Genomic DNA, 19,567 nt, shown 5'->3' with positions numbered 1-19,567 from the left:
TATGGGCTTCAATCCTGGGCACTGCTCTATGGAGAAGGTGCCTCAAGCACCTGTCTTTTATACATGGAGATAAAAGGATGCAGGCAGATGGAGCACAGGAGCCAGGCGGGTGGGATTTAATCTGACATCAGACCTCTTGCCCTTTCCTAGGATCCTTAGCACCCACCTGCTGTGGGAGGCCCCCCAGAGATGGTTCCAACCAGACCAGCTTCTTCAGTGAAGGAAGGCTGTGGGGTGGGGTCTTCTGGTTTCTTCCTGTGTGGGGACAGACTTTGGTCCCCCCACCTCTTGACTTCCATGCCATCTGGTACTGATCATGCATACAGCCTGGGGAGGGGGCTGTTGGAGAGACAAGGCCTGGCCCTGGAAGACCTCTCTGCACAGCAATGTCTGGGAATAGCATTTGAGCCCTACTGAACAGTTACAGCAGATATTCTATTTTTATGTTTTTAAACTGCACGCACTATTAAACAAAAAGAATGCCCACTAATTCTGTCATTACACTTTATTGGGCCTAGTAAAGATCACTTATATCCACCTAAATCAGATTTGGGCTTCTCGAACACAAAATTCACATCAAAATGGCGGTGGAAGACCAAGAACTGCAGTGAAAAGATCAAATGTTAATTCCTCTTTCAGTGCCGTGGGGTGAGCATGAGCTTGAGAGTCCGTGGGCTTCTCTTCCATAGCTGGCCCTAACTCCAGTTCCAGCTGGTGGTGGAGCTCACTGGCTTCAGTGTCTTCACCAGTGGAATAAGGCTAATCTGTCTAGGAAGGTCCCTATTTATTAAATGACTGGAGCTGGTGCAGTAACATGGTCTGTGACAGGTGCTAAGTCAGCAGAGTTGTTCCTACAGTGCTGGAACGATTAGTTGGGCTACTGTTTCTTCATCAGCACCTGTTACGTTGTCAAACCTGTAACACCAAGATGCGTGTGCTGAAACTTGGCCAGGAAGTGACCGGTGCCATGGTGTATGGAACTCAGACACATTCACTCATTCATTCACTCAGCAGATCTTTACAAAGCATTTACATTGTGCTGCATGGGCAACAGTGTCAACAAAATGAAGACACAAAATAGTGATGGAGAGAAATGTGGGTGGAAGGTGACACCACTCGGAGCTCAGAGCCAGCAAGACTTGCAGGGAGGGACCAGAGGGGACCTTTAAGGTCTCTATGCATGGATCAGGATAAGCCTTGGGATCACCAGGAGGCACAGTAGTTGAGGGACCAGTGTCTATGAAATGGCTCGTATGAACTGTGGAAACAGCTCCTTTGTCCTTGAAGGGAAAAATCCAGGGGTGGGGGGAATATAGTTTTAAATGCTGCTGTGGAAGTTTTAGATAAAATGTAGAAAATGGGGCTGGGACGTGGGGTGCTGTTGACGAGAGGATGTTAAAGATAAGAATGGATTCCTAAGAAGAGCTGTGGATTCTTGAGAAAAGCGGAGAGTTATCATCCAGTGGCAACGGAGTGATTTATTCTTTCGATGTACAACGCCACAATTCCCTGCCTCCTGAGCAATAGTGATATTCTCTACACCCTATCTAGGAAGGAAGATATCAGGGATTAGTTGTTTGCTAAGCTCAAAGTCTCTGTTGACTTTAAAACAACTTGCCTAGAAGAAAAATGGCCTAGTGTATATTTACTGTTGAATATAATTTTCCTTAGGAAGTTTGCAAGCCCATTAAAGATTAATAGGGGATCTTATTTTCATATGTTTCTGTTTAAAGTTTGCTCGGGAAGGGTAGGTCGTTAGCCATTCAGACATGCACTCGCCTCCCTGCCCCCCACCCTACCCAGAGCACCCAGAAACTAGGCATCTTTAATGTAAGACAGGTGAATTAACATTCCGCTGGGCAGAGTGGGAGGCCCAGGCTCCAGAAAGCTATTTAGTGCTTGTCCTTCGGGGGCAGGGGCAAAGGTAGGGGTTTTGCAAATTTATTAACGTCAAGAGAGCCTGTGAATTTTAATTTTTCATCTACTGGGAACCCCAGAGAATCCAAGTTTGACTGAAAGAAGCAGCATTTAGGATAACTTCTAGTTTGCCAATTTTTGCTGAAGCTCATTAGAGTTCAGTTTCTCTGACTGTAAACATCAAGATGCTAAATTGCCACCTCCACGCTTCCTTCTTAAAATGGTCAGCGCTCCTTTTAATAACACAGGCCTGGGGCTTCAGTCGCCAGACAGTAGAGGGCAGAGTGTCAGAACCGCTTGTTTTCCTGGGCGATGGTCCCATAAACCTATGAAAAGCACTGCTCTGCTCGAGGAGGTTGGGAGATTCCAGGAGAAATCTCGTTGGCCTCAATGGACTTCTGGTACTAATCATGACTGCACTGAGCACATGAACCCATGGATCGGTGGCCTCAGAATAAAACATATCAGAGTTATTAGCAGATGAGTTCTAGAAGAAATACCAGTGTGGTCATCTGAACCCTGGCACTTCACAGAGGTCCCAAGCTCCATGTGAAGCCTCTGGGCTGAGAAAGAAGAACCAGCACTTATGAGGTTCTGTCCTCACATACGGACCAGGAATGGTTGTAAATTGTTACCAGGTGCCAGGGCCAGGTGTACCCAACCCTTCTGGTAACATTTGAAGGACTTGCTGTCATTCAGACTAGTAAATTACGCTTCAGAGAAATTAAAATACATGCCTCAAATATCATGGTTTGTGAGTGGTTAATTGAAATTTAAGCACTAGTCCATTTTAAAATACTCTGTTCAAAACCCCTACTGTATACTGCTGATTAGTAGTGGGTTGGTTTTCTAGTCCCGCTGTTAACAAATTATCACAAATGGTGACTTTAAACAACATGAATTTATTCTTTACAGATCTGTAGGTCTGTAGGTCCACCATGGGTCTCACCGGGCTGAAATGAAGACATTGGCAGGGCTGAGTTCCTTCTGGAGGCACAGGGAGAATTCATTTTCTTTCTTCTGCTTCTCAGCTTGTCCCTCCTCTTCCTCTTCGGACTCAGCAAGAGCTTGTTGAGACTTTTCCACATGGTGCACTCCGACTTCTTTGTGTGCCTCCCTCTTCCACTTTGAAGGATGCTTATGATTATATTGTTGCCTACATGATTCAGGGTAACCTCCCTTCCCCCCAGAACTATAACCTTAGTCACATCTGCAGAGTCCCTTTAGCCATGTTAGGTAACATTCTCAGGTTCCAGAGATTACCTTATAGACATCTCTGGGGACCAGAGATGCCCTGAAGGAAGGTATGTATTCTACCACAGGTGGTTTTTTCCTCTGCATCTGTCTTCTTTCCATTTTTCAGAATATCATGAATTGTGGAAGGAGTTATTTAACCTCTATTCCCTGTGATTTCTAGAAAGCCCAGGCCCACATGTATAGCTTTCATCTAGCCAGAAGATGTTTGCAGTTTGTTCCTCTATCTTATCTTCCTGTAGCCCCCAGTTTCCTCCCTAGCATTGACGTTGATTCTATTGACTGCAGCCACATCTGAATGTACCTCGAAATCCTTTCAGAAAGCAAGGGTGGGTGTAAATAATTAATGAAGACACAGTGGGTGTAGTGGGTGATCTTTGCTCCCAGGGTTCCTGAGCAGTTGACATGGAGCTTTTTAGAGTTCCAGGACAAGATGAGGCAACTTCTTAAATTCCCTCCTGAGGATGGAAGGGCCTGTAGAATTCTCTAGAAAGTGACTTTCCATCCTGTTGGCCTGGAATTTTAAGGTGTGGTTCTACTGGTGAAAGATGGATGGAACATCTTGATGTCTGCTGCTTCTTGTGGCCAAATGTCACAAATTTATAAACATTTATAAATGTTTAAATTTATAAAGTTACAAATTTTTCCCTGCAGAAACATCAAAAGCTTATTGGATACAATTTACTCTTAAGGAGTTCTAATGTATTTGTCACCTGCAGTCATCCCAGCAGACTGTTGTATAGCTGAGAACTTTATGATGGTTTCATCATCCAGAAAATCTTCAATTTCTTCAGCTAAAAAACAAGAACCGACAAAGCTAGCTTTTCTGCATTAATGAACATGGTGTGGCCTGGGTAACACAAACAGCTCTATTTGCCTTGGAGATGGAGTATGGGGTTGTCCGTGATCCTTCCATGTTCCCATTACTCCTTACAATTTGCTTATACTGCAACCATTAGTTTGTGCATTGGGAAGGATTGGCTGAGGGTGGTGGAGCAGGAGTCCTGGCTGAAGGGCAGTTCTGGGGCATCTGATCAGCGGATGCTGAAAGCCCCTTCTAAGTCAGACTATTCCCTTGCCAACGCCCAGGAATTGCTTTTCAAATTTGCCAGGTGAGAGTCACTGTCAAGGCCTGTTAACTGCCTGGTTAACATTGACGGATGGCTGTCAGTGTTCATGCAGGGTGGTTCCGAGAGGGATCCTGAGATTGATCAGGTGATGTCTGGGCTTCTCTAGGGGGCCTAGTGCAGTATGAATAATCAGAAAGGCTAAGGAAGCGCGACCTCCGCCCTGCAGCTTGCTCTTGCTGAACGCTCAACCTGGAGAGATGCCCAAAGCAGGATGCATGGACCAACCCTCTGCAAGAACCCCCTGCAGTACCTGAGCACCTTCCTCAGTAGGTGAGGCTTTGTCAGAGCTTGAGGGGGTAAGGCCCAGAGCACAGTGAGGATAGCCTCCTGTGACCCACATGCCAGGCAGACTACAAGGAGAACCGTTGTAGCCAGGAGCTGCCAAGGAGCCAGAGGAGCAGCAGCCATCGAGGTGTCCCCAGGGTTTTGCTATATGCTCTGGAGAATCCCAAGTACCAGGATGACCTTAGCAGGGATTTGGAGGGAACAGGTGACGATCTCTACTTGGCCACAGGGTCCTTCCTGTCGCCAGAAGCAAAGGCATTAGGACCGTCTTGGAGGCTTCTTGGACCTTTCAGTGCTCTTTCCCAACAACATGTGGTTGCTGTCTGGCCAAGTCACCACTCGTGGTGTATCAGTTTGTCTGGCTTTAATAATCCTACCATGAGTGGGAACCCAAGTTAAGGGACTGAGGAACACAAGATGCGTGGAGCTTTGTACATCGGCACCTGGAGTGTGTGGGTCTGCCCCGGGGCCTTTGCTCAGGAGAAGCCATACTGCTTGCTCCTCTCCCACATACACGTCCATGAGGTAGCAGACCAGGGCTCAGCCCCTGAGCTCCACAACCTGCTCCCAGACAGACACTAGGCCTCCGCTGCAGGAAGCCAGAATGCACAGCCCAAAGTGAGGAACAGCAATGCAAAATAACACCCCCCACAAAATATATTTAATACAGGCTCTGATTCCCAAAAGATGCTTTCCAGATGTGTGCGCCAGCAGGCTGCTGGAGAAAAGGGCTAAGGTAATTTTCTAAAAACAGAAAGAGGAGAAATCTGTTTTGTGTCACTGTACCAGACAATTACCATTCCAGTGTTCCAGCTTCATCATCCCCTTGCTAATATTAGCAGCATGTTTTTCAAGTTGTTTTTATTCTGCATAAGATATTAGAAGTATTAACCAACTTACTGATATTTCATCATTTTTAAAAAAAAATATGTTTTTTTCCTCTACACCCCTGGGGAAAAGTAGCTTTTCTTAAAATGCCTTTATTTTATGAGTCCCTATGACTGGGAGGTTTGTAAATAACACAACAGGATTCCTGGCTTTGGACTTCTCAAGTTGGTTTTGGTCGCAGTGGATGCCTTTGGTAACACAGATGTGGTCTGTTCTACTGAGGGAAGATAAGGGCTGCTGTGATAAATGGAAGAAAAGATGAAGGGGTGGGAGTAAAATTCTACTGGGCAACTGGTGTATCCAAGGAGCTCTGTTAATTGTCATTTAAAACTCACTGAAGCCGTTTAAAGTGACTATACATAGCATTGGCTCCACATCCCACATGAAAAAACTGAGGCTCAGAGAGTTAAATAATGTGCTAAGGAGTAAGAGCCTAACAGGTGGAGCTGGATTAGAACCGGGGGCCCCTGGTCCTGTGCTCATTCTTACCTGTTGTACTTGGCTTCCTTGAACAGACCAGTGGAAAAGATTTCATAAACCAAATGACTTGAACTGAAACCCAAGACTCAGAAGTCCTAATGTTCTCACTGGGTTCAGAGAAAAACTCCAGTAACTTCTTACAGAAATTGATCAATAAAGGGATTCATCCCCAAGGTCTGGGTTTGTACTGGGTGATGGAGTCCCTGTAGTCCCGTATGGCACTGGTGGGATCCAGCAGACCCCTGCAGAAAGGGGAGCCTAAGTTACTGACCGACTCTCATCCTGTGCAGAGTCCCATCTGCATGCTCTGGCCCCCATGTGCTCCTGGGTGACACTCCAAGTGCCTGCTCCATCTCTGAAGGCAGTGGACATGAGAGGAAGTCTTTGAAGAGCAGTCTAATCAATGGTGGCAAAGGAGAGCAAGTATACACTTGATACTCAATAAAATCCCTGGGAAATTAAAATCAAGCAGCCTCTCACCCGTGTCACCTCCAGGGCTTTTACAGACAGGTGGCAGGCCCTCCTCTAGCAAATGCCTCCTGCGGCCCCCTGCCAAGGGACTCAGAGCAGGTGCTTAGCTTTCTCCATTGTCTTATGTGTGAGTTGAGGGGTTCCCTGGAAAAGTCTTGTTCTCTAGACTCAAAAGAAACCAAATGCCTTGACACTGGAATCTTAGGTTAATGACAAAATAGAACAATAATAATGCTTTGAAAACAAAAGTGGTTTTAGGTTTTGTTTTTCAAGGCAGCTTGGAATGTCCCATAAACTGTATTTTTGAGATTTCAGAAGGGAAATCCTAGGGCTAAGAAGTTAAGCAACATTCTCAGGAACTCTGGTTAATTAGTGTCTGAGCCTGGATCCCATTCAAGATCTCACAATTCTTAGTCCAGGCTCAATTCCACTAACCACATGGCTCATGTCCAAGTACGGGATTTATTCTGGAAAAACAGTTAAAGGATTGCAATAATCCAGGATGAGTTCCACTGGGTATTACTAGGATGTGTTTTACCTGTTCTCTATAACACTGTTTTCCTAAAACAGCCACAGAAAATGTAGGTAAATGACCCCCCACACACTGTCAAAAGACCATCTGCCGTTTTTGAAGGCTCTCCTAGATTTTATCATTATAATCATTTTTCTATTTCCAGTTAGCAGCGTGCGTCCCTTAATATGATATTTTCTGTGTAAACCACTTTTTTGCAGATTTCCTAAGGCCATCTTGGAAGCCTTCTCTTCCTCTTGAAGGGTGGGAGATTTTCTCTTTCTGAGGGTGATACATTTCTACATTAGTGCCTATTCATTTCCTTTTCATTTTCTCAGAGAAAAACAATCAGAGCTCATCACTGCTGTAGTCATGGAGATCTCGTGTCTCCAGAAGAAATCCAATTGTGGAGTTTCTTTGTTAATCCCATGCTGGACGTTTAAGCTTCCTTGTTTGGATCCCGGCAGCCCAGGCAGGGTAGCTACTGAAACCAATTACAGCATGATTCATAAGCCAGGGGGGGAGGGGGGGAGTGAGTGCCTGAGGGCCTGGCCTGGGCAGTGGGGGCTGTGCATACAGTAGGTGCTCAGGTAGTGGTTGGCAACTGGGCAGATGCAGGAGCCAGAGCTCTAACAACCCTTTAGACTCCTGGGTCCCCAGGGTGCCATGCACTCCACACAGCTTCAACCAGCCCCGCCATCTTCCCTGCAAACTCATCCTCCATCTTTCTGCCACAACAAAGCTGTCTGCTGAGTTGTACACAACCTGGTTCTCCGCCAGCTCCTTCCTGCAGCCCCATCTGCAGATCCCTCCATTTGACACATCCTCCTGTCTTCCTTCCCTCTGGCCCTCCATGCTTTGCTCTGGTTCCTGACTATAGTCTCCTAGGATACTGTCCTCCTGCCTCCCGCCATTTCCTGCTGTCCCCTGGCTGCTCCAGCAGTGAAGGCACAGAGCAGGTCCTTATCAAGTCTTTGCTGAATAATCCAGAGATCCAAGTCTTCCTAATATGCAAATCTGATCATGCTACTTCTGGGTTCTAAATCCTTCAGTGGCTCCCACTGCCTTTGGGACAAAATCGAAACTCTTAGGTCATTCAAGGATTTGCTGGGCATCATCTCCCATCAGTCTTCATTTGCATCCCTTGCCCTGGCCATCCTTGGGGAATGACTAGCAGGACTTTTGATGAGGCACGTGGTGAGTGTAGTGGTGAAGAATGATCTCCAACTTGAGTCAGATGGAACGTGGCCACATTCCAGCTCCCCTGCCAAGCTCTACAACCTGGAGACAGTCACTTACTCTTTTTGGGCCTCAGCTTTCTCATCTGTACAATGGGGCGGATAACATCACCTAACAAGGGTGTCATGAGGGCTGGATGTGTGCATACAGGTCAGAAACTTCAGGCTGTGCCTGGCACACACAGACACTCCATTATTGTGACCTGGGATTATTTTAGATGATTACTTTATCCTACGATACTTCCTTCTGCCTGCAGCACCCTCCTCCACCTTTGCCTGACAAATCCTCTCCATCTTTCCTGGCTTAGTCCCCAGATCACAGCCTTGCTGAAATCACCTTCTGTAGCTGTGGAGCGTTGGGAGCTTAAGTGGTGGAGTCAGAATGTGGGGCTCTAAATCCTCGATCTACTCCTTTGTTTTCCTCTAGTCTAGCCTTTCTAAGCCTTGGTTTACTTGGATGTACAATTAGGATAATAAAATAATAGTACTGCACCTCATTAGATTGTCAAGAAAGAAATATAAGGTTTATAAAAGCTACCTAACAGCTACTGAATTCTTCCCTCTTATTTGGTCTTCTTTATATTAGCAGCCTTCCTTACCTTTTATCAGGAACTAGCCACTGTACTATTTTAATCCTGTTCTTGTTTCTGTTGGCACCTGGCCTGCTGGTTATTTAAGTCCAGGTTCAGGGCCTTTTCCATCATTATATTACAAGCACTTAACACATCATTCAGTCACTGGGACAGGAGAACCCAGATGCTTTGTCAAAACGTGGAACCCTTTGCACTGTACTTACTGTAGGAGGACTGGTGGGGGAGGTGCTGGGACGGAAGAACCCTGGGGGCTGGGGTCACTGTTTTTGTTCTTTGGAAAGCACCAAAGTCTGGACGCTCACTGTACCACACCCTTTCATTCAGCACCATGGCAATAGGAGAAACCTGTCCCAGAAGGGCTGGGACTCAACACCCGACACCTGACACATGCTTTACTCACAGGATTGACTATGTCACGCGGGGCTCTTCAACAGGATTGTGCCAGTTGACAGTTAACAATGTGTTCCCAGAGAACGCCACAAATCCCTGCTTTGGAGCATTTCCTGATTGCCAGTGTGTAAAAGTCACGCCAGCCATGGTACTTGCAAGCCCCACTGTGATGTCAACCAACTTGCAAAATTTTTCAAAATTGACCCACTAGCCAGTCATGAGCTGGCTCCAGCACACCACCATGCAAGCGTCTTACTTCAGTTTTTCCTCCTGTAAAATGGGAATCCCATAATGCGATCACCATGTCTCCAAGTGTAAATACCCGGGGAGGCAGGCCAAATGTGCTAGAATCCTGCAAGTGTGGGTGTCCTAGCAGAGCTCCCTCCCTCCCGGTGCTCCCTCTCTTCCCATTCGATGGCTGTATCCTTGCGGTTGGGATCCATGCCTGCCCTCTCCTCCTAAAATGCAGCCGTCTGGGGTTCTGCTCAGAGCTCTGTATTTCACGGTATCCTCCCCATTGGGCCTCTGCTTTCTGCAACAGACTGACTCAATTAGCCTTTCATTCTGGAGTCCAATTGTGAGTCAATTCTGAGGTTGTTAAACCAAATGAGTCTGGTGGCATTAGCCCTGCGCCCAAGGACAGTAATCCGCATCACACTGTTGTTCGTTTAATAGTCTGCTTGAGAGACTCTGAGAAACAGGAACTGTGTCTCCAAGGGACAGACCAGGAACGAGGGGCTGCCGGGTCAGAGAGCTATTCAGTGGCCAGCTTGTGTGCAGAACTGGAGCCCCAGCTGCCTGGACTGCGTTGGCCTTTGCAGTGTTAGGAGCCCAACACCCCTAGATCATTAACTTTCATGACCAGAAAAATTCTTCTCAAATTAATACTCAATCCAAGCTGGATGCCATTGGAGCCAGCTGAGTAAGCCTGAGCCATCTTTAGGGATTTCCTCTGAAAAACAAATCCTTTAACCAGGCAAAAGAAAATAGACAGGTTTTGTATCCTTCAGTGTGTTCAGTTAAAGGCAGAAAACACCAGCAAGACAGGCTGTGGTTAAGATCCAGGCAAACCCTCCGCTCACAGGTGAGCCTCATTGGGAGGATTTTGCCAAGCCACTTAGCTTCAGCGCATGGCCCTGATCAGGAATCTTTATAAAAGGCCTAAGAAGTGTCAGCCACCATGCGAAGAAAATGAAGCAGGCCTCTAGAACCTGCCGCAGAGACTCACTGTGATGGGCTAGGTACCCAGAACACACAGAGCTCCCCAGATTGGTGCAGATAAGGTCTCTTGCAAAAGAGAACTACAGGAACACCATGGGGTCACCCTTCCCGGCCTTCACTGTGTGTTCTGTGAGCTTGGACCAGTCCTCAGGCCTTTGAGTACCACTTTTAGGTGAAATTGTAGAAAAGGGGCATAAATATGCTTCCTACAGGTCTGTGCAAACCCTTATGATTCTCCATACACCCTGCCCTGCTGAGCCCCACCAACCCAAGCGTTTTGGTGTCATAGAGTCTGAGTATGCCGGGCAGATGGGGCTTCTTGGGTTGAAAATAGTAAAAACAGCACAGTATGTGGGTAGCCAGCTCGGTGAGCTGAAGACAAGAAAACCCAGTCAGCCTCCCATTGTCTCCCGTAATTGCCAGGTAATTTAAATTCTCCTGAAGTCCATTGTGTCCTCCCATAGAAACAGAACTGCTGTCTGCTGAGATGACCTCAGAGGTGGCCCAGTTCTCATTCAGGATTTCTCCAACAATACCCTCTTCAGACTGAGACATGGCCAACTGGCCAAAAAGAGCCCTCTTCCTCCCCAGGCTCGTGGGTCCGTGACTTCTCTCCACTTCTGGAACCCTGCAACTTCCCTGCCACCCAGGGCTTCTGGTGGACTGCGCCAGCCCCTGGACAGTTCCCAAAGTGCAGACACAGCCTCCAAACACCCCAGCGAGCCTCACTGCCCTCTTGTCCTTCACTTCAGTTCCCCAAGGCGAGCTTCTCGGTGCCACTGGGCCGGGATAAATCACTATGCCCTGGGCCCAGGGAGGACTTACGAGACACATGCATTCTTGAAGCCAGGAGGAATTATGGGAGCAGATGGGCTGTAGGATCCTATTTTGATGCCAGGAACATGTTTCTGTATAAAGTAAATATTTTCCCACTGTGGATCTCCGGTGAGTGTGTAGAGAAGCACATTTCCTAAAGATGCAAATAAGTCTAGTCAGAAATAAATATTGAATGGAAACTTCAAAGCCTCTGGATTCTCCAGTTATAGGCCCTGAAGACTTCTCTCCAAATAAGCAGATACACACAGGTGGATGAGGGTTGGGGGAGGGGAGGGAAGTTGTGTAGAAAAGATGCCAGTGTTTTAATAGTTCATGTTTTCTCTCTGTGTGTGTGTGTGTGTGTGTGTGTGTGTGTGTGTGTAGAGAGGCTTCTCAACAAAGGAATCAAGGAGAATTATTAAATTAGTCTTAGGATTGTTCATATATACATACACATACACATATACATAGATACACATGTGTGTAGGAATCTTTCTCAATATATACATTATATATGTTAACATATTATGCATGTGTATATATATGTATACATATATACATACACACACACCTATATTATTTTTTACCATTTTAGGGATGGAACCCAGTGCCTCACACATGCTAGGCAAGCAGTGTACCGCTGAGCTACCGCCCAAGCCCCTTAATATATGTATTTTTTCATGTAATTGACACATATTGTAATTGATACATATTGTACATATTTATGGGATTCAGTGTGATATTTCAATAAATGTATCCAATGTGTAATGATCAGACCAGATTAGTGGACACATCTATCACCTCAAACATGTATTATTGCTTTGTGTGAAGAATGTTTAAAACCCTCTCTAGGACTAGCTATTTTGAAATACACAATCAGTTGTGGTCAACCATTGTCATACTCCTGTGCTAAAACATTAGCAACTATTTTTCCTCCCCCCTCCTGTTAACCACCCTCTCTGCAATACCCCTTCCCAGCCCAGGGACTTAGGATGTTTAAAAGCACATTTTTGCATTTCTGTCTATCGTAGATCTCGCCTTGCAGACTTTTTTACCAACTGCCAGCCGGAGTCAAGGTCTGTCAGCAGCTGTCTGAAGGAGAACTTCGCCGACTGCCTCCTGGCCTACTCGGGGCTGATTGGTAAGAGGGGCGGGGGAGGCATGGGAGGAGAGCCGGCTCCACAATACCCACACCCTTTCCACTGTAGCCTGATGGTGTCTGTGTGGGTGAAAATCTCCCAGGAGCCCTCTGTGCTGGGTTCTGACAACAGGCCTTTGGGACTCACCAAGCACAAAGGCAAGGGAAGTGACTCGATTGGGGAAGTGACCACACAGGACAAACAGTCAGAGGAAAGCCTGGCTGGGGAGAGGAGGGCAAGGCCAACATAGTCCACAGAGCCAGGGAGCTCTGGAGAGAAGGAATAGGCAGCCAGTCCATATGGAAAATCAGGAAAGCTGTCTCTCAGAAATGGCCCATTGGAAATAAAATCCCTAAATATCGGGGTGCTTCTTGCCATCAGTGTTCTTGGTGTTCAGCTCCTGGTGTGCGGGGCATCGTTGAGGCCAATATTTCCCCCTTGATGACACTATTCATGGCATAAGCAGTACTCTCTGTCTTTTAAGACCAAAGGCTTTAGGAGGACTATGTTCTCCCAGCATCGAAGAGAACAGTGCAATTAAATAAGGCAGCGGGTGTTGGAAGAGAAATGGGCAAACTTGTGCCCCAGGATAAATGGGACCAGCAAGAGGAAAGGCCAGAGTCCCAGGCCCCAGGGACAGCAGAAGCCTCGGTGTCAGGGCTCCGCTGTGCCTGGCATTTGAGAAGGAACACACAGTGAAGGCCGGGAAGGGTGAGAGAAATCACAGTTGTCAGAGCGCGATGGCTCAGCCAGGGTGTATGTTCCTGCCAGGCATCTGTGTCGGGGTCACATGCGTCACCAGCAAGAAGAATCTCCCACCCAGAATGAGAGCACAGACCAAACCCCTTGTCAGTATTGTCTTTGGCAGGAGAGTTTGGGAGAATCAGGGTTGGAATTGAATGTAAGATGTCTTGCTTTTGGACACATTGGTCACCCCAACCTTTTGAAGGGGACCCACACTCCCTTGGCGTTACTTCGCCAATTAGTCACATTGTTCTTGGTCCGGCCTTCCTTAAGCCAGTACTCCAGCTTGGATTCACTTTCTCCTTTTTCTTAATAAAGTTAGTCTCTACTAGAGATTACTTACCAAATATGGAATTATACAAATAAGAAGAGAAAATACAAAAGTAATTAACATATACTCATTTGTTAAAGAAAAAATTTATAAGAAAACCAAAACCAGAGAAGCCAACAGAATACAATGGGAAATTCCACAGCCTCTCTCCCAGATGAGATTGCTGTTAACACATCAGTTTGTGTCCTTCCAGGAGGACACGCTCATTGACTGCCACAAGTGGCCGAGACTGGGTGCTGCCAACACCTCTGTGAGATCATCCTTGGGCCTGGCAACCCCATGCAAGCCTGAGGAGGATGAAATGGAGGAGCAAGTGGTAGAGGCAGTGTGTTCTACAGACCAAATTATTTCTCTGTCTGATCTGGATGTCTCCTTCCACGCGGGTTTCTGGGACATTGGATCCTAATCTCTTTCCACCCAAAGCTTGTTCCTGCTTCTCCATGAGTCACGGGTCCACTAGGGCCCCAGACATGCAATGACCTTAACCCCCTCACTCAGCATGTGGGTTGCCTGTTGTTTTCTCAGAGGAGTTAGAACCCCTTTCATGCTATACGCTAAGTCCTCCTGCTAAGGGACCATGGGTCTTACTGAATCTGAGTCAGCAAGGAATGCAGGGCCAAGACAATATGCCCTTGACCGCAAGGAGCTTTAAAAATTGTTTTTCTGTTTGTGAACCAGATCCATCCTGAGGATGACTGACCACCTATGACTTCGTACTTCCTTGAAAATAACTAAAAGCAGAAAGCATCTTGGCCTCTGCGGGCATTGCCTGGTGTGAGCCACCCAGGGGAAGACATTTGGGTTGTATTAAATACAAATGCATTGTGTATTTGTGCTGATGGAAACCTCACCAGAAAGTTGTGAATCCCACAAGATGTAGCAGGAGGGACCACCCAGCATTTCTCTTACATTAGACAATACTCTGGGAGCCCTGGGCTCAGAGAATGTACATTGTTTGTTTCCAATTCTTTCACAACTTGGAAGACTGTAAGTCAGTGGAGAATCTGGCGAGCGGGAGGCTTGCTACCTACATTTGTGTTCATCCGGGATGCAGCAGAGCCTGCTGGAGGCTTCTGAGCTCCTGTGGGTTACGCTGCAGAAGCCATTTGCTTCTGAGGGAAGTGGATTCAAAGCCCTAAAAGGATCTTTAAGATACGCACACCAAGTGCTATCTATTTATGAAGATTAATGACATTTTCAAGAAAACGCAGGGGATTTGGCAACTCGTGCACTCCAAGTTAATTCTCTGCAACTCCACAATATCCATACCATTTGTGCAGAGAGAAAAAAAATACCCTAAATGCAGCTGAAGGAGTTCTGTTATAATTTTTTAAGTAAATGTGTAAACTATTTTACGTGTTCACAATAAATTGCCAAGAAAATTCACTGCTTAACATAATTTCCCACTCAGTAAACACCGCGTTTGTAATTATCCATGGCACATTCTCTGTCAGAGGAGCGCTTACTTCTTTTTCAATTCCAGAAAAGTCCACATCATCACAGGAAAATGACATGTCTTGTTTTTTTACTTTTTCAGGCACAGTCATGACCCCCAACTACATAGACTCCAGTAGCCTTAGTGTGGCCCCCTGGTGTGACTGCAGCAACAGCGGGAATGACCTGGAAGAGTGCTCCAAATTTCTGAACTTCTTCAAGGACAATACCTGTCTTAGTGAGTTGTTGTTTTTTGGTGTGTGTGTGTGGGGGGGGGTTCTTTTTTTTTTTTTTTTTTTTGCTTTTTTGGTTTTAAATAAGAAGCACGTGAACACACACAAGTTCTTCCCACTCCAGGCTTGAGCTGTACCTTCTATTTCTTGTGTCTGCTACCACCGTCCATCCCTCTCCCTCTCTCTGTCCCTTTTCTTGGTCGCTGATGGTAAATCCAGCTCCTTTTGAACATGCTGCATGATGCATGCAGCAGGGAACCGTGTAGATGATGAAGTGGGTGCTGCCAAGACTGTGGATCCAAAAACCCGAGAGATCAAGAGATTGCACATTATGTGGGAAAGAACGCTTCTAGCCGCAGATCAAATTTTGATCTTGGCAGCCAGCTGAGAGTCCGTTCCCAAGGTTCTGAAAACCTGGGCGGAATAGACAATGTGAGAAGCTCAGACAAATTGGATGGAGATAGGCCTCCAAGGACTCTCTGGGAAAAATTAGAATGTTGACATCGATAGCCCCTCGGATTTTCAGGGTTGGCTCAGAGGAGAAGCAGCAGATCTTGAGTGGGGAAAGCTGGCGATGCGCTCAGGAGACTAGCGATGTCGGGGATCTCAGGAGACCAGATAAGCGCTGGTGGGTGGAGGGGCGGGGTTCCTGCTGGGAAGCAGAGTTGGTTATTATTGCAGTGTCCTTTAGGCAATTTGGAAGCTTGTCCTCCACAGGGACAGGGATGGAGAAATGAATATGAACCATGGGCATCCATCAAACTCCAAAAGCACAGTGCCAGGTCTCCCTCATGTACACCTAAGTCACCCTGGGTGATGATCCAGCTGAGATATTTGAAAATTGCACTCACTCTTGTGACAGCCACTGTTTATTCATTCTGTGTGTTCAGATTAATGCTACAGGGAGTATAATTCATGCACACTCTCATTTTCTGTACTCTGCGCAAGCATCCTAGGAGGCGTAGGAATTATTATATCTGTCCATCCATCTTTCATCTGAGTAAAAGCCTGGCATTCACATAGACCATCTGTGACAGAGTTGGGACCCAAGGCCTGGTTTCTTGTGCAGCCCCCTATCTCCTGAGAACCTTGTTCATGCACTGTTGGACAAGAACATAACCCTGTACATTTGGGTCCAGGTCTGTCTTCCTACTGGGAGGGGTGGGTCAGATTTCTAGGAATCAAGGCTCAGACATCCAGCTGAGAGCCTTGTCCTAGAGGGACAATTTCCCTATGATGCTCTGCTGTATTTTGACTGATTTTTTTTTAAGAATTAGCCAACAATTTACCATGTACTACAAAACAGCTTTTGAGCATTGATCTAAAACATCCTCCTCCTCCTTTCCTTTATTGAAGAGAAAAGCATAAGTCACCCACACACAAAAATGTAGTTCAAATAATGTGGCTGGAATCAGTTTATCTGGTCCTTTTGAAAATAAGAGAAGCTTTTGGATTCTTCAGTGACATTCAGACCCACAGCATCCGGTTCCAGCGTGGAGGCCTCTCTCTCATCTTGCTCTCTTCTGGTGGATGTGAGGTGTAACGAAGACAAAGGAATGACAAGAGTCATCATGAGAAAAGATTTTATTCACACTGGCTGGAAAACTTTTCCCCCACAAAGAAATTAAAGTTGTCCCTGCTTAATAACATTTTGGTGAAAGGTAGACTAGTCTGGTATCTTATTGCTGATGACTTTTCAATAAAAATAAATGCATTTGGTCTGCAGCGAGGAGAGCCAAAGCCAGCCAGAATCTTTCAGTCATTCCATTTATACTTGGATTAGATGGGCCACAGAGCACCAAAGACAGAGAACTGTGAATTCAGTCTTTGTATAAGGCCCTAAACCAGAAGGAATTAAAATTTATCAATTGTGACCCTTAAGAAGAAACCCAATTCTGCTATCTTCAGATTAAGCAAAACCTCTCCCAAATTCCCCAGCCAGGAACACAACTGCAACCCATTGTTTACTTCTAGTTTGGGAGAAGGAAACAGTTATTTTTAAGTCAAGTGCATGGCCCATGGAAGGGGAAGAGAGGAGAATGGGAGGCAGGTGGTCTCTCCAGACTTTATTCAGACATCCTTCTCCCCCACCTCTCCCACTCCTGCTCCTCCCACTTCCTCTTCTCCTCCTCCTCCTCTCCTCCCTCCTCCTCCTTTCCTCTCTGGGAGGCCTCCCTGGACTACTTTAAATATCCACTTCCCTTCTCACCCCAGCGCTCCTCACTCCCCCACCCCTCACTCACATTTTCTCCAAGCCCTTCTCACCATCTCTGTTACAAACTTGACTCTATTGCTGTATTTCTGGTTTACAGCCAGAAATTCAGTCGGGGGAGGACTACTACCTTTTGTTCCTGCTGTTCACATCCATGTGCCTCGCACGTGGAGCCCGGCCTGGCACTTGATAGACATTCCAGTAACATTGGGTGAATGAATGAGCAGGGAGGGCAGGCACCCTGGGCCAAGCACGACATGGGGACATGGTTGGGCGGGGCAGGCACGCTGGGCCAAGCACCAGCAGCTTCAGTATGGGTCAGGAGTCTCTTGAATCTTTGCATCTTAACAAGAAATAGGTTTTTGTTGTGGTTCTGGGGTCATTTAAGGAAACTGGTCCTTACGTACCCCTTTCTCAAAGTTCTGTGCACCCGTTCAGCCATAGCATAGCTGGAAGCATAAAAAAAAAAACACATTAATTTGAAGCTGTTTCTTACAGCCTTCCAAAGTGTCAGGTTGTAGGAAACAAGCTTCCAATTTGCCAAACTTAAAGGATAACAATTCTAGAACAAAATGTCACTTCTAAGAGAAAGATTAGGCCTGAATTATTCTGTCTTGTGTATAGAAAAATGCCAACTAAGAGTTGTAGATTAAAAATTTGCACATTCAGGTCCCAAATGAAGGAGTTTGATTTCTTATACAATGAATATGAAATTAAAAAAAAATTCCTAAATCCAGGCCAAATCCCTGGAGACCTGATTAAAAACTGTTTTTTATTCATCTTGGGGAGGGAAAAACACATAACCAATTTACTCTTGCCATAAAAACAATCTAATCCCATGAAATTGTAATAGGCTTTTAAAGTTTTACATTTTAAACTTTTCATTTAAACAGGGCTGCTCCTATCTAATTATGCAGATTTTGTTTGGAAGACTGGGAGCAGAAAGGAAAAAAATAATCTTACTTAAATTTTCACTAGATATTGATGAGGCTTGGGGTAGATTTTTCTTTTAAAGAAACTGGCTGCGTTTTGCCTGCCAAATTAGTTGAATTGCCTCTGAGTTGCCTCAGTCTCATGATTAGGAATGTACTTAAAAGAAAAAGGCACTAATTAATTTGCTTTTAGTATAGAATTTTGACAAAGTGTAAGGACTTTCTTGGAAAAAAAATGGCAGTTAGGATCCAATGTATCAGGTCCGAGTCTGGGTTTCAAAGGGCTTGAGGGATGAGTATTTCAGGGCAAAGCTCTTGCTCAGCACCTGGCACATAAATAGAAACACAATAAATATTTGTTGCGCATGGAGTGTGGCTAAGTGTCCAACTCAGTGTTTAATGGCTGAATTGATTTTTGAGCACCTGACCCCAAAGACTGGCTCTTAGTACATATGGGGTGGATGGATGGATGGGTTTTGTTCAGAGAAGTTCAATGCCGTAATCAGAATTTCTAGTGTGCTTCTCTGGCTGTGTGTATCCTGTTACATTTGCTGCTTGACTTTGAAATTGGATTTCCTCCTGTTTTACTGCAGAAAATGCAATTCAAGCCTTTGGCAATGGCTCCGATGTGACTGTGTGGCAGCCAGCCCTCCCAGTACAGACCACCACTGCCACCACTACCACTGCCTATCGGGTCAAGAACAAGCCCCTGGGGCCAGCAGGCTCTGAGAACGAAATCCCCACGCATGTTTTACCGCCTTGTGCAAATTTGCAGGTGAGAACTGCTTCTGGAATACCTATTGGCATTCACTTCTGGGAGGGGGGGAGGGTGGCATATGGATTCATTTTCTAAAATGCACAAAAGAGATGGCAAATGCTGCCTGAGAAGTGAATCTTGAAATTGAGTTTTTAAACGTAGAGATAATGACACCTCATACAGAGAAAGATGGATCATGGGACTGACTCTGCATTTACTGGGTATGTGGCTTTGTTCAAGGCTTTTGTATCTGGCCCTATACAATGAGAGGTCTGTACAGATGCGTCCCTAAAGTTTTGTTAGGCTGGTGAAGGAGTTAGGTTGACTTTGTTTATGATGCTGATTCTGTGTTCTCTATAGAGCAGCGGCACACTGAGATGAAAGGCACTCTGGGGTTTGTCACCATCGGGGGCATTTCCATATCACATGTGGTGCGCGACTGTCTCTGAAAGTTAGCCAGAGACAGTGTCACTGGTCAAGTGTGGAGTCCTGGATGGGCTGCTTCTTCAGGAAGCAAAAGCAAATGTTCTTCAACAGCAAGAGGAACCACGTACTGCCCTGCAAAACCCTGCATGTGCAGAAGGGCCTAGC

The 19,567-nt window shown here is 46.0% G+C and overlaps 1 protein-coding gene across 3 annotated transcripts in view; it reads left to right on the top strand.

The window, feature by feature from the left end:
- The window catches only part of Gfra1 (GDNF family receptor alpha 1), a 194,029-nt gene that overhangs the window by 148,205 nt on the left and 26,257 nt on the right, over nt 1-19,567 (top strand). For all 3 annotated transcript variants that reach the window (XM_046450303.2, XM_046450301.2, XM_046450302.2), the window contains 3 exons: nt 12,226-12,335; nt 14,946-15,080; nt 18,813-18,994. In XM_046450303.2, the coding sequence (XP_046306259.1) occupies nt 12,226-12,335; nt 14,946-15,080; nt 18,813-18,994 (427 nt within the window). The remainder of the gene's footprint in view (nt 1-12,225; nt 12,336-14,945; nt 15,081-18,812; nt 18,995-19,567) is intronic.

The sequence above is a fragment of the Marmota monax genome, unplaced genomic scaffold (assembly GCF_021218885.2).
Source record: "Marmota monax isolate L192 unplaced genomic scaffold, Marmota_monax_Labrador192_F-V1.1 WCK01_AAM20220418_F8-fsc00004, whole genome shotgun sequence".
NCBI classification, from domain to species: Eukaryota; Metazoa; Chordata; class Mammalia; order Rodentia; family Sciuridae; genus Marmota; species Marmota monax.
The sequence above is the reverse complement of the archived record's forward strand: the minus strand, read 5'-3'. Positions and strand labels throughout refer to the sequence as shown.